Source organism: Melanostigma gelatinosum (assembly GCF_949748355.1).
Source record: "Melanostigma gelatinosum genome assembly, chromosome: 9".
NCBI lineage: Eukaryota > Metazoa > Chordata > Actinopteri > Perciformes > Zoarcidae > Melanostigma > Melanostigma gelatinosum.
The window spans coordinates 2,873,438-2,889,231 of NC_136642.1; the positions used below are offsets into that span (position 1 = coordinate 2,873,438).

At 43.6% G+C, this 15,794-nt stretch overlaps 2 protein-coding genes across 2 annotated transcripts in view; both read right to left on the reverse strand.

Annotated features, from left to right (window-relative positions):
* The window catches only part of LOC306781668 (semaphorin-7A), a 33,396-nt gene extending 30,658 nt beyond the window's left edge, over positions 1-2,738 (reverse strand). Inside the window, exon 1 of the mRNA XM_079274614.1 lies at positions 2,515-2,738. Within this exon, the coding sequence (XP_079130740.1) occupies positions 2,515-2,593 (79 nt within the window). The 5' untranslated portion in view covers positions 2,594-2,738. The remainder of the gene's footprint in view (positions 1-2,514) is intronic.
* Positions 2,739-9,704: 6,966 nt separating this feature from the next.
* Positions 9,705-11,537, reverse strand: lingo4b (leucine rich repeat and Ig domain containing 4b; the record flags this gene model as incomplete). The annotated part of the gene is made up of 1 exon (XM_079274554.1): positions 9,705-11,537. The coding sequence occupies exon 1, from the start codon at positions 11,514-11,516 to the stop codon at positions 9,705-9,707; it is 1,812 nt and encodes a 603-aa protein (XP_079130680.1). The 5' UTR covers positions 11,517-11,537.
* Positions 11,538-15,794: the final 4,257 nt, after the last annotated feature.

Here is a 15,794-nt window from a genome sequence, read left to right on the forward strand (position 1 = left end):
CCTCTCTGTCTCTACCTTTGCATACATAGGTCTCCATGTCTCTCCTCTTTCTTCCCTTTTATGTCTCAGATTTAGATTATCTCCTTGTGTTTGTCCTGCTCTGCTTCTCTCTGTCTTTTGATATTCGTGTCGCTCCTAAGCAGACATATTCATAAGAAGGTGTGTGCATATAACGCACAGTGAAGTAAGACGGACTTTCGTTTCCTCTCACCTTATTCACGATGATCGTATCGACCCTTTGAGAAGGAAATATCCCAACTTTGACGACCATTCTCAATGAACCCACAGAGTATTATCACTCAACTCTGCAGTTCCTCTGAGCTTTTTAGCATCTTTCAGCCCATTGTTTTGGTTTCCGGGCCGACAACTTTACTGGTTTGGTCGTGTCTCACCGTCAGCAGATTACAGGGAAAAACGCTCTCATACTTCATGCAACCTGCTCAGCACCAAACAGCACACAGACAAAGGTTGGGGACTAGCTGGTGAACATGGAGGAGCATTTAGCTGCTCAAGAGACACTTTTGCTGAGAAACCAAACAGAGCTAAAAGGCAGTAAAGTAAATGAATCAGGCAGACAAAAACATGCCTCCAAATGAGTGCTAATGGTGCTGTTGGTCCACCTGATGTGTGAATAAGCAATGTTTTCCATTGTTTACAGTATGTCAGCCTACACTCTGTTTCCAGTACACCTGTCTAAAACAAGTGTAATACAACACTTGCAATACAGCCAATATCTATTGAGGTTGTACAGTCAGGATCCCTTTGTGTTGACTGTTTTAGGTGTTGATTCAACTTAATGGTCATTTTGGAGGCTGTTGTTTATGTTGATGCTGAATTGCATTGAATCATACTGAGAGGTGTAATATCCAATTCGTATAAATAAAGGTAGACCAGACTCTGTTTAAAAAGCCCTGAAAATTGCAACTGCCATGAGGGTGTAATTTATTGGACTAGTATGCCCTTAGTTGTTTGTTTGGGAGGAATGCACTTAGGATTTCTGATGACGTCTTGTTCCTACTGAGGTTTAATGCACTTATTGTAATAGCTCCAGGCAAAAGTCTCTGCCAAATGAATGCAATGTAATGCATCCCCCAGCCCCTACTATATATTCAGCAATCACAGCATACCATAAACTAAACCCAATTTTAACCTGAATCTTAAAACCAGGTTTTAGCCCTGAAAAGGTCCCTTGATGGTACAAATGTCCCCATCTGTCACAAACATGCAAAGCGGGGACCCTCTTCCGTCTGAGGACACCGGCGCTGTCCGCGGTGCTGAAACCGCAGCTCTGGAACAGCTCCAGCGTCTTGTTGTTAAGCTTTTGCACTTCAGGCTCAAACTGCGCATTTGATGGATTTTTTTCTGACAGTGTTCTATCTGTGTGCGTGTGTACGCGCCTGTATGCACTAATGACAGACATTCAAGCTCAACCTGGAATTGCATAACAACGAGATTGATTGATATGACTTGCACGTTCGGGGCGTCATCTTGTGCGTTTTGTACTGTGCTTATCAGCGGGGAGGGGAGAGATGGAGATACAGATAACTTGAGACACACAGCCCCCGTCTCTGCTGATTGCTGAATACATTAGAGGAGTGCGTGAGGTGAAACAAGGCGTGAGTGGAATCGATAACTAGGAATCGGCATGGAATTTTCCGTTCTACTCCATGAAGACGCCCCCCCCCCCCCCCTCCTCCTCCCCCATGTCTGTATATGTGTAAACGTGCATCATATATTTATATTTACAACCATCTCTCCCGCGGAGCTGGGCTCCTCTGCTGCAGTGTGAAGCAGCTGCCGTGTCCCGCATTGCAGCTCCGCAAGGACGAAGGAGCTCCAGTGTGTCAACCTCCAAAGAGTCATATTTCACAGTAACGATGCTTTGTGGCGGGGGGCACGCGAAGACGAGCACGCAGTGATCATGCAGTGCGCGGAGATAAACATACAAGTTGTCAAAAAGACGAACAGAGAAGCCACAAGTTGCACAAATCACATCCAAATCATTCAAACGTGCCTGTGTGCGAATGTGCACACAATGCAAACTGGAAATAGAAAGGAAACAAAAGACCGAGCTGGCAAAGAAAACACCCCGGTAACAGTAACATATTGTGTTCATTAGCAGCCGAATTAATTTGTACAGATGTTCATCCTGTTATCGCCGGTGAACATGTGTGCGTGGCCTGAATGCTGGAGTGCGTAATTTACTACTCGGTCAGTGGGGGGAGGGCGGCGTTTTAGGACATTCATCCAGAGGTAACCCCGTCAATATGGCTTCATTGGTGCTGTCTGTGCATCTTTCGCAAAGGACAAAACAACATAGGTTAGGAGGGGAACTGGAAAATATCTGACTTCATCACCTCGAAACTCTCACTGTATTACTCATCCGTCCATCCATTCACCCATTCATTGGTCCATTGCCCACCGTACACATCAATAAAACATGCTTGGTGACATAAAGAAAACAATAAAAGACGGTCAAATGGTAAAATAAAAGGTAAAAATACAGCTCCCTACCGTGCAAAACAAATTTCAGCCGAGGTGACTTTCCGGCGATAGTCGTTGCAAAAAGCGACAGCAGGATGAAATAATTCATCTTTCTTGAAGCGCCTCCGCGTGTAACCTGTTTGTGAAGGAAATATAAGTAAACCGTACGAAGCGCTCCACAAAATCCTTCTTCTTCCTTCAGTCGCCTTCTTGTTTTGGTCCCTTTCCCGATCTGCTGCGTCCCAGATCTGTGCCACCGACTGCTGGTCCAAGTCCTTTCTTGTCCGCCTCCTTCGCCCGGCAGTTCAGTTTGGAGAAGTCGGGGTATCAGGCTCCACCTCGGAACCAAACAGCAGAGATGGTGGGGGGGGGGGGGGGGGGGGGGGGGGGGGAGTGTAGCCTTTTCAGCAGCAGGGACGCAGGAATGAAAGATGGGATTGCAAAAAAAATAAAAGGTTTATGATTACAGGCATGTAGGATTATGCATCACACCTGTTGCTGACGGTCAGAAGATGATTTCCGCAGATTGAAATCATGTCACTCATCTTGTTTTTCATTCCCTTTTTCTATTATACATCCGCTCATACTGAAGATCACATCAGTTTTTATTCCAGTTTTTTGATGAATGTCTTATTTTCTAAATCTACTGAAATATTAACATCAGCAATAACACATCCTTATGCATTTACAGAATGACTACATATTACACGACATTGTGATACAATATTTTATTCCCTGGAATATGTTTTTTTTGCACACAAGCCCTCAGCCAACAATGATAACGCCTCAGCTGCTTCTGTAATGTCTGTCAATATGTGTCAATAGTGTCCGAGAGCCTGACTGGGAATGAATCAGCACTTTGTCTCTGCTGCATTCGTTTGCATTTGTGAAAGTAAATTGACTCAAATTTGATCAATTCAACCACTCTAAGCAGTGAATGCCTGTTACTGGAAGCAACTACACAGATGCTTCCATTTTCAGGACATTTCACCATCCAAAGCCTCACCCGAGTGCACGAGACATTTGGGAGAAACATGAGGCTATTTTGAAAAATGGAGAGACATTCTAGCATTTCCTCAATTCACAGAGCAAAGTATTTGTCACACACAGGTGGGTCCTCGAACCAAACCTGTAAAAAACCACCCACTGGGGGGTGTTGGCAATTTACCTTTCATAAACATACTTTAAATGCTTTAATCGTCTCTTAATGTTGCTTCTTAAATCAACACCTTTGAGTTCAGTGAGGGATGTAAACCCCTCAAACTCTACAGGGATTCAAATTCAGTACGACTCATTCACACTTACTCATTACGTCACACAGTCTTCCTCAATCATGCATGCTATAAAAGCTTCACAGAGAGATGTGGTACCCGTAATAACCTTCATCCTATCAACATATTTAACCAACAAGGACGACCGCTTGGAGTCCTCAAGAGAGAACTACTGTGACAAACAACCATCATGACAAAAATTGAACTTTCTTTGTTGTGGCAAAATGACGAGAAGAGACAGGGAACTGAAGTTGCAACCAGCGGGAAGTGTTTTTAATTTGCACACGCCCAACATACGAGTTCAGCAAATCGAAACAAATCCAAAGTATTACTTTTCACAGATCACTTTTACAGTCAAGATTCACCCCCCTTAATCCTTTCCACCAATCAAACCAGTCCGTTGACCCAAAAACAAAGCACATCATGGTCTCTTCATTCATGCTCTCATGTCCTCGTTTGGGTCAAGACAGCCTTTTGGCAGAACACACGATTCATGTACGGGAAATGTTTTGGTATGAATTGGAGAGATGTATTACAATTTGTCTGGCGAGCGCTGATCACTTCCTGAGAATGTGTTTCACAACAAGTTATATCAACGGTTTACTTGTGAATCCAAATGTCTTCAGTTCAATCCTAAGTTACATGATGATTTTCTTGAACAACTTCTTCTCAAAACATTATTAAATGTCATCTGAGAAAGGGAAAAAAACAGATACAGTTGATTTGCATATTTTGTAAAACTAAAATAGACAAAGCACATCATGAAATCTGTCTTCTGTCTCCTTTAAATGATTGACAGAGTGCCCGATAAGTATTAGTTCGATGTTTTCCTCTCTGTCTACTCCCCTTGTTTACTGGGTTAACATCAGTCGCTTCCTAAATGGTGATGAAACCTTTATTTCAAGTCTGTTGCACATTATGACCTCACTCAACAGTGATGTCATTTTGTATGGAGTCAGTGTAGTGCTGAGGTGGGGGGTATTTTCACCACTAGATGGCAGCAAAAGCAAGGGATTCAATCTGTGTTTCAGCACTCCAAGCTGATGATTTCACCTCCTAAATCATGAGGACAGCAGCGTTCCGTCTCATTCAGCAGCGTAATGCGTCCATCGGCTGTCTGTGGTGGAAGCTTTCATGGGTTTATGGTGAAATCACCTGATGTACTCTTTCCCAGAGGTTACAAGAAGATGACTTCATGCAGTAGTTTGCATCCAGTGCAGCAATCATCATCATTCAATCTTTTTTGTTGTTTGTAATGATTGAAGGTAAAACATCTGTGATCCAAATTCAAACAATCGCCTCCCGACCAACATGAAAAACACTTATTATCTGATGCTGTTACGTGATTCTTTACATCAGCAATGCGCTAAATGATATATTGTAAACATGGTGTCACCTGTGCAGCCAAGCTGAGGCCGGTTACTCACCTCAAAACTAACATAACTAAATAAGTTAATAAAAACTACGAAGGACAAAAACAGAAATGAGCTTGAATGGAAACAATACACCCCCCCCCCCCCCCCCCCCCCCCCAGTGATCCTGGTAATCCGCAGTAAGCTGTTAATAATGGATGGACTGATTATACATCATGATTGAAAAGGGGTGAACAAGCACAGGTGGCAATTATAAAGTGGATAAATGAAGGTGCTCTTCTTTCTAATGAATTTAAGACTTTTCTCTTTTATCCAAAACCCAATCAGGCTGAAGGCATCTTAAGCGTATCACTCCTGACTCTATTTACTCACAAATCACTTAAAGCTAATTGGTGCAAATTGGTAAGTGGTTGTTATATGTAATGGATCCCTTATATTAGGTTTAGCACCACTTGCTGGTACAAACCATAGGACTGCAGGATGATAATGGCAATATACAACAATTTCATGGTTTTAACACGATGAATCTGTAGGTTTGCTTCAGTTATTTCTGATTCACAGTAATGAAGTGAGGTAATATATAACAATACAAACAGATATAAGTCACAGGTTACTTCATAAAGCTGGTGAGACAGAATTCCATCAAGGCTTAAACAAAAGTTACCATGTCGATAACCAAAACCTCCAAAGAGGATGAAACCTGTTTTTGGTGATTCTCTGACCTTTTTTTTAAGTGCGACCAAAAGCTCCACATGTCCGATTGTGTTCGCGGTAACCTATGAAGACCAAGACAGCACAATAGGAATTGTACAGAGTATACCGCAGAGGCGGCGTATTTTTGTAGGTCAATCCAGAAGTTAGCATCGCACTGGTTCCCACTGGGGTTTTCACTGATGATTTCATATCGTAGAACAAATCGTCAAGATCTCTGAAGTGTTTGTTAATCAAAGACCTTATTTCAGTCATCTAACCAAATACCCATCAAAAAAACCCGTTGACTTCGAGAAGAAGTGGAAGTGTGAATACGCTGACTCATTTCTGGCTTTAGGACTCGTCCCTGCAGCACTCTATGTACCGAGCCTGCAGGATCATTTGACAAGCAGAGGCGGGAGTAATGACTGAACTGTAGCCATTTTGTTTTCTGAGTGTTCATATGAAGACATAAACTTCAGACAGGGCGTGGCTAAAATACTCATGACAGCTGTGTCATGTCACTGTCCGCAGGAAAGACAATGAACCACGAATTGTTCCCAATGCGGTTATGGTTGTGGTTTAGGTTAAGTCTCCAGGAAATAAAGGTAAGCCAATGCGATGTCCTCTGAAGTGACGTAAACACAACTGTGTGTGTGTGTGTGTGTGTGTGTGTGTGTGTGTGTGTGAATGAGAGGCAAATTATATATGTACATAAATGCATCCCAAAAAGCCATAACTTACCTGTCAAATAGCATCCAAATGCACACTTGAAATATCTACTTGACCAGCCAAAACCACGACGAAATGACAATGAACAAAAATGGCTACCCACACCCAACTTAGTATATGGAAGTTTGTTTCAACTAATCTACCAAATGGCTTAGAACTTCATCGCAATTAGCATTCAGCTAAACGCACAGCTGAGTTCAGCTCAGACTGAAGGGTGAAGCAGGTCTGCCAGTGTGGATCGAAACCCCTTTACAACATGACCTCTTCTGTGGCACCATGCTGAGGCCTACTTTAACATTGATTTCCCCCACTAGTGGTGGGTATCTTTTCATTATTCATCCATCCAACATTTACATCCCCAAAGTGCTGCTCGTGTTGCTGATCACACTACAAATGAAAAGCTGTTTCTTGTGCAAGCAGCGACGTCCTTGTGCCTGAAGTCCCCCTTGAAGCCCCCATATGAGGATTTTGTTTCAGTTAATATGTAGAGCCATGCACACTTTGTCACGGTAAATCAGCTAGAAAGGCTTTTCCTGCTCTCTCATCTTTTCAAGGACCTCTCGTCACCGCTCATCTCCTCTCGGCAGCGCTGTAGAGACCACCTCCGTCCAGTGCAGGTCAACTCCAGCCGGGTCAGAAGCAGGTATAACGACAGTACAGACCAATTAATTGATCAGAATATTGTAACATGTCTTCAGGATTAATAGAGATCCAGTTCTGCGCTGACCTCCTATTTAAACAAATCAGTGCATTGACATTTTTGGAAAAATATATCATTTTTTTATTTTGAATATTTATGAGTCAATAATAAAAAAAAGTGTATTTTCAAATAATAAATAATATTATTCTATTTCCAGCTTTCCAGCACCTCATCTTTGCCACCCATGCCGTCAGCTGCTTAATTTAGGTCATCTCATCATTCAGTCCTCTTCCCCATCACTCTGGATAACAGTGTCAGCCAAATGCCTCCAACATGAATGTAAAATGCATCTTGTGTTCTGAAGCAATGCTTGGTCTTTACCGTCAATCCAGAGGAGGAGCTTGAAGCTAACGTAACAGCAGATGAGAATAGACCATCATGTTTTCGGTGGCGTGTGCGTGCCTGTCATGGGGGTGGGGGGGGGGGTGGCTTATAAACACCACTTTAATCTGCCCCTTTGGCTTTCTGTCCAATGGGAGCAAATTGTTGTATTAAAATAGATAATATGACCACAGCCAAGCGGGGTCGGGAGGATAGCACCGGCCAGACAGACCTACATAACAGATTGAGACGTGCAGAGGTAATCCAAAAGGGTTTAAATCTCTGCTCACACACGTTAGTTTCAGTTCCTTTCTTTCTTTTTTATTATTGCTATTCTGGGAAACTGCATTAGACGGACAAAGAGATATTCTCTCCAGTGAATCCACTCTGAGCACTGCAGGTCTTTAAACTGCACTAAGATGAAGCCACGGTAATTCATTGGGCAGCGTTTGTTTTGTCACTTTCAAGTGCAATATCCTGTTTTTAACGGAGTCAGCAGTGAAGAATATGCAGCTGGGGAGACAGTGCATGGCTAAAGAGATCCATTCGTATTTCAGCAGCGGTGGCTCTGAGAGAAGACAGACAGCCACAGCGGTATTCCTCTGCACACATAATCCGTCATCTTCACAGAAAGACAAGCGCACATTTGTGTGGCTAGCTGATAGCTGTAGCTTTGTCTTCCAAAGGGGCAACAGGGCCACTTCCTGTCTCAAATTGAAACATAAAGTCCCCACAATGGACTCACAGCGCAGAGATTAAGTTATGCAAGAAAATGTCTCCTACTCTTGCCAATTTCCCAACAATTGAGTCATTCCAGAAGAAGATCCAATGAGAGATTGATTCTGAGGTGATTGGATCAGTCTTTTCCCCGTTTGATAACATTCTCAAATAATCTATATGAAACCATTGAAGGCATTCCACACACACAATGCAGGTTTAAATATCGGCTTTTAATAAAGTCAAATGAAAAACATCTCAATGCTGTATGTGTGCATCCTTTACATCCTGTTACACTGAAGCGTTGCTTTGTGCGTCGTGCATCTACAGTTTATACAAGAGTGCGATATTTGAGTGACACTAATCCCCAGAACTAGATAAAGTGATGGAATAAACCCAGCGCACACAAACGCCCTTGACCTAATATTGACGATATAACAAAGATTAGGTGAGCATTCTCTCTGTCGACGGTGAGAATGTTACTGAGGCACATATTTCTGAATGATTTCTGTGAGTAAAGAATAAAAAAAAACGTGTTTTCTTGAATATAAAAAGGAGAAATCATAGCTGATGGAACAGAGAGTCATCTGTTGTAATAACGTGATACAATAATATGTTAAAAGAGAGACAGTGATACATTCCTATGTACATTATGGTACGCTGTCCGTCCCTTTGCACTGCGACACCATTCTCCAATGCAGCACACCTGAAGCTTCGTGTCAAGCTCCAACATTTAACCGTGAAGTTGAGGATCTGAAATGATTTAGCTAGTCTATTCCGTATATGTATTGCAAGTGCCAGAAGCTTTTTAGTCACATACACGTACAGCCAACGCTGAATTGGCAGTCTTTGACATGATCCTCATGTGGTTTAAGCATCAATAGCAACCCAAGGGTCAAAAAGGGTAAATGTTTACATGGCTTGTATTGGCAAGTGAAGACATACAACACACTTGTATAATATGCGTGTTTAAACAAGAACCTGATATGTTGACGATACAGAAACCTGTGCCAAACTCTCTTCGTGTGTTAATCCCAAAATCTGTGAAAATTCAAACTGTCATACTTACATGCTACATACAAAATTAGACCTGTGCTAAGTAAGTGTTCATTTGCTTATTTAAATTAAAAGTTGCTAAAAACAAATGCAAAAAAAAACAGGAGAGAGCCCTGCCTTCAATCTGTTAACATCTTTCTATTCCAGGATCATGAGATATTCATTCGTTAGCGAAGTAGATGCTGAGACATAACTTTCCACTCTAAAATTAGCAGAGGGCTTGCACATGCCCAACAAACTGGCTGCCTTCAAAGGGGGCCTTTGAATAGAGATCTCTGTCCTTGAGTGTCCCAGCGTGGGTCCATCTGCAGAGGACAACTCACACTCAGTATGGAGGCCCCGTTCACCTCTTCCTTGGCTTTAAATAAGTTTCATGGTGAACCTGCCACCGTCTCCTCCGTCCCCTCCGCCGCTCATTGAAGACCGAGGAACAAAGTCAATGGTTGCTGTGTGCTTGATCTGACCTTTGCTCTGGCTCCAGAAGAACATGAAGACAAAACAGATGACCACTGAGCTGAGGAAAGACAGGAAGCCCATGGTGGTGGCGATTATCAGGGTCTTTGCGTCAAACGGGTATGGTTTAGACATTTGAGCCGAGGAGTTGGCGGCCTGGGAGTTTGACGGCTCTACCCAGCCCTCCTCTGAGAAAAAGGGGATGGTTCGGTTACGAGGGAGCCCCTTCACGTACAAACCGACAGTCAGGCTGTCATTGCCGGCTGCATTGCCCGCCAGGCATTGATATGTGCCACTGTCCTGCACTTGGGCAAAACGCACTTCTAGAGTACCATTGGCCAAAACCCGGATGCGTCCTGTTGGAGTAACCATATTCTTATGGGATGAGATCCAGGTGATGGATGGGAATGGATCCCCCTCGGCTTTACAGGAGAAGTGAACAGTTGTGCCCTCCTCTACTCTCGCCTCCTGCGGCCTGCGGTCCATGACGCGGGCCGGGCGGCATGTAAACAGCCTGGGGAGCTCCTTCTCGGAGAAGTCTCTGAATTCACGCTGTCTCGCTGCACCAGGAGACGAACAAGTGGGCTGATGTCCATCAAAGTTCAAGCGCAATCGGCGACGGACCACCCAGAGGAGTCGGCAGTCACATGCTAGGGGATTCCCATCCAACCGCAGCACCTGAAGGTTCCCCACAGAGTGGAAGACGCTCTCCTCCAAAGTAGTGAGCTGATTGAATGTCACATTAAGTATGCGGAAATAGGCCAGTCCCCTAAAGGCCCCCGGCTCTATTCGTAGCAGGCTCCCCCCTGCTAGGTGTAACTCCTGGAGTCTTAGGAGGTCCCCTAGCAGATTACCCTGGATAATAGAGATGGGGTTGTAGGACAGGTCCAGGTAGCGCAGATACACCAGGTGACGCAGTGCGGAGTAAGGAACAGTACTTAGGTTGCAGCTGTTGATGACAAGCGAGGTCAAATTAAGACCAATCAGGCTGTTGCTAGCCACGGTGTCCAATGCTGGCCAGTTTGCTATCAGGAGGCTACGCAGACGGTGTAGTCGTCGGAAAGCGTTGTTGGGCAGTGTGGAAATGGTGAGGCGTAGCATGCGGAAACGCACAAGGCTCTGGAGCTGGGACAATGCCTCGGTAGGAACGGAGGTCAGGTTGCTGCGGTCTAAGTTGAGCTCCTGCAGATTCTGCAGACCAAAGAAAGCTCGCTGGGAGATGAAGACCAAATCATTCTCCTCGACTTCCAGCGTTTGCAGGTTGACCAGTTCTTTAAAGGTATCGTCCAGAAAGACGAGGATTTCATTCTGGCTCAAATCCAGAAGACGTAGACTGGACAGGCCAGAAAACACCCCAACTGGGATGATCTTGAGTCGGTTAGTCTTAATCCGAAGCGTCCTGAGATTCTGTAGGCCCTGGAAAGCCTCGACCTCAATCATTGAGATTATGTTATCACTGAGATCCAACTCCTGAAGTTGCAGGAGGCCAGAGAACTGGCGGCGCCCAACAGTCTTAATCTTATTGTGAGATAAATCCAAACGCCTGGCATCACCGGAAAAGCCCTCCGGCACAGAGTTCAAATGTTTGCCAGAGCAGATCACTTCTTTAACCTCTGGTCGACAAACACAGCGTGGAGGACAGCCTCCTGCAGATACACCCGGTCCAAACTGGAACAGGATGCTCCAAGCCCCCCATCGGACGACTGACTCCACAAACATCTTAGCCCCAGCCTAAGACGAGACACACAGTTAATGCAGAAATGTTAAACTTAATCTCATGTTTTAAAAGAGATACATTATTAAAACCCCAAGCAAGACATGTTTGTATTTCATTTATTTTCTTCATGTAGTTTATAAATTGTACCGTTTCAGTCTCGGAGTGCAGATTCTCATAACCAGTGGCAGTCAAGTTGGAATCAGAGTTGAGTCAAGTCCTCTGTAGAGACGCGGTTCCGTCGATAACATGCCCTTTAGAGTGGCCTGGACAGAAGACGGAGGAAGAAAGAAGTCTGAACAAAATGAATGAAACAATGGCTTTTTGTGTTCAACTTAATGAGCAAATAATCAAGTCCAGCTTTTAAAAAGAGTGACGAGCATCACAACATGTAAACAGATCCGGGTAAAGATGGTAACCTCGTCTGCACTTTATGTTTGTTTGTCCCGGAGGAGTCATCGCTACTCTGTTGCTCTTCCAGAGGTTTTGTTATGTTATAATATATTTCTTACTTTTCATTTTGAAATAAGAGTGTGTGGGTAAAGTATGGTGTTAAGCCCTTAGAGAGCAATGTGTGAGATGGGCTGATTACTTGACCTCACAGCGTAATGTATGTCGCAACTATTTTTGTGTTATTTCATTATTATTTGAGTACCGTTTTAGAATAATGATTCTGTACAAACAAACAACTCCATAAGTTCAACCTGACCTATAAAGGTTTCTTGGGAGGGGTTCTAAAGATTCTAAATTGTCACTTTTGTATATTTATTACATGAATATAAAGTATGCCTATTGAAACTGACAGCTTCGTTTCACTACTACTTCCAGCTTTGAACGCTATTTACTGAATTTCATCGACTGTTCCAAAATATAGTTTTTTTTTACTGAAGAACTTTGTTTTTAAAGTGAGAAACTCATGTCAAACATATCTCAAAATGATGCTGAATCAGTTCTATTTACTGAGGTAAATGGAAAGTACAATCACTCATCTGAAGGTAGGTATTTAACACACTTAAATAATACAATAGGTTTGAATTATTACAAAGAAATCTCAATTAAGTTGAGAAGACATGAAAACGAGTTCCATCTTCAGCAGAATAAATGTGCTCCAAACCAGATCAAATCCTGAATCATGAACGTCCAGCGACAGATCCAAACAGACGTTTAGAAATGAACAATAATGTTACTGATGATGGATAACACCGTGTAAAGAATGCATTCAAGGCATCCAAGAAGAACCCCACTATGTGAAGTGCTGCACTGTGAAATATTACATCATTACATTATTCTGCCAGTGTCTGCCCTTCCATTTGAATAAACAGGTGCTGGGAAAGTGTGTGATGTAAATGATGTATTTCCCTCTCCAACAAACACCACTGAGACCTGCTACAGTACGTGCAAAAATAACGCAACTAACCTTAAAATCAACTCTAATTCTTCACACAGCACCTACAATGCCCCACAACTGCACCAGATTGCAGCCCAAACTATAAGCTGCACTCAAAAATAGCAAAAAAGAAATAGCAAAACAAGCAGGGATATTACATATCGTACTGTCAAAATACCGCAAAGACAATCCAAATGCCAGACTGAGTCTAACCTGCAGCACCAGACAGCTTCCAGCGCGTGGGCTCGCCCTCGCTGCAGCCTCTCCTCTGAGTGGCAGAGCTGTCGACAGTCCCAGAGCTGCGCCGCCTTCATCTCATCTCTGCTCTTCTTGCAAACAGTTCTTCTACTGGCTGGCTGCACCGACTCACAACCCAACACTCGCGCTCCGAGTCTCCCAGGTCTCCTGTTAGACCGATGTATCAGAGCGCCGACACACCGATAGTGGCTTTTTATTAAACTTCAGTCAGTGATATTTGATCGGGGGAGGTTTTCTTGACCACAGCCGAAGCAAAACATTCTGTAAAAAACGTATATTAAATTTAAACTTTCATTTATCTATTTATTTGTTGTTTTTGTGGAGTAATTCTGATGCATTTTGCCCTAAAACAATGATAAGACGCTGTTGCCTGAAGTAAATATGTGATTTATCGATCTTATTTGTGTGAGTTCTATTGTCCCATGATGGTCTTTGAGCCACTTTTGCAACCTCTCTCTTTCCTGGATGCAATTCAAGGTATTCTGACACAACAGTTTGTGTGATGATGATCTATTTTTGGGTCGTTCTCCTATGAAAGTCCAAGGGTGGGAGGGTGACGAGTGCACTTGCGTAACAAAATCTACTTCGTTTTAGGAAAGGATTCTGGTTTGGGTTAAAATAAATCTTTGTTATAATAACTACCTGATACAGAAACATAGGATTTCCTCCCAAGAGACTCTTCGCGCTTGTTACGTAACGTTGAAACACTTTTCATGTGACGATATGTAAAAGTAGTGTCGTAACGTAAAGCTCAAACAAACAAGACCTTCACCCAGGAGATCGCTGTTCACGGCCAGTTTGAAACCACAAGTAAACATCGACTGTACGCTTGTTACGTAAGAGTCTGCTGAAGGTGGTTATTCTTTATTTATGGTGGTTACAGTGTCATGGAAGTTATGTTTTGTTGTTAAGCATTTTTAGTAAAACCATGATCCCTTTTCAAACCTCAACCAAGTAGTTTGACGAAACCTAACCGATCATTTCACAACGTTAACCTCGTGGCATTGTGAGTTTCTGCAGGTGTGATATGAGGCTACGGTAAAAGGTATTTTTGAAATACCTTTTGTTTTTGGTTCAAAACGTCAAAATCCAACGTATCGCTTGGTTTTCAGCAATGTTCACTGGGTTGCCTCCTTTAAACTGCCAGTTTTTTATTTTTATTTGCCTGCCTTAAGTTCGTTGCACTGCCTGTGACAAATAGTGACAGTGTTTGTCATTATGTTGGTTTGAGGATTGTTTCTCTTTAATATATACGAATTTCATACTTAATTACTGCAACTTACTGTCAACCTCGTCCCTGCTTTTCTTCCAATATCCAAGCCAATCGTATGTTTCCTCTCTTCAGACGGTCCTTTGGCAGAGCCCGGCTGGCTTTTGGGTGAACTCCCGCGATTGCTTAATTCCCTTAACGTCTCTGACTGTGCCCCGTTTGCCGTCCCTCCTCTGTCATCGGACAAAAACCCATCAAGTCTCTCCGCGCCGGCCCCCATCGCCTCATATCAATCTGTGCACAGTTGCCAGCCCGCCTTTAAATCAGGACCTTCCTCACACAGCTGCACATTGAGTCATCACTTGGCTCTCCAACAGTTGTTCCCTCGATCGTTAGGATTATGAAAGGATTATACAGATCAAACAACTAATGAAATTTAAAAAATAAAAAGGAGAGAGAAGGAGCTCTCTCTCTCTCTCTCTCAAGTATTACTTTATCTCCTCTATCTCTGCCTGTTACTTGGGGGCCTGCGACAAACTGTGAGAGAAAGTGAGACAGACAGCGAGCATGATTTTTAGGGGAAAACCTGCTTTGCACAACAGGTGCATGAAACAGGGACAAGACCTCACAAGGTCTTTGTTTCCCTCTGAGTGTGGAAGCCCTGAGCACGGATCCCTGTGCCAAGCGGCCCATCTGACAGAGAATGCAAGAGTCTGAGCCCGGCTGGGTTCTCTCACACTTGTCAAATCGCTATTTTTAGCTCGTCACAGTGAGAAAGACAAGAGCCCGGCTCAAATCCCCAATTAAAGCGGCTGGAACAGAACAACAGTGCGGGGATCACAGAGCCCGAGCGTGTGTCTTTGCACTTTTGTGTGTGTTTTTCTTTTCTGTGCGAGTGTGTGTGTGTGTGTGCTTGAATTGTTGAAAGTGTGTGATGGAGTCTCTGTGTGTGTGTGTGTGTGTGTGTGTGTGTTTTTATGGGCTTCTGGCACCTGCTGCAGTGTGACGGCCCCTGAGACCTCCTGCATGCAAGCAGCAAATATTAAAAGGTTTGCTGGCAGAACAGCTGTCGGTAGCATAGCAAGGAAACAGAAAGTCCCCGGGTCCTTCCCCTTTGGGTTTGTAGGGGAAAGGACTCGTAAACAAGACCATGTCTGGAGCCGCATGTTAAATAAACAAATAAATGTCTGACACGCAAGGTGAAAGAACAACGTTTGTTTCCCACTCCAAGGGGAGGGAAGGATGCTACAGTAGCTGCCGAAAAGTCAGCAGACGTTGACATATCGTGAGCATAAAGGAACGTCTCGTGGGAATAAGTGCTGATGTTCAGCCTGCCCTGAAGTGTTGCATGTTGTAAGTGGGCAGATGACTTTGATTGGTTGGTAACTGACGCGATGTGGACTTGTTTCAGAAGTGGCATCTTATGTC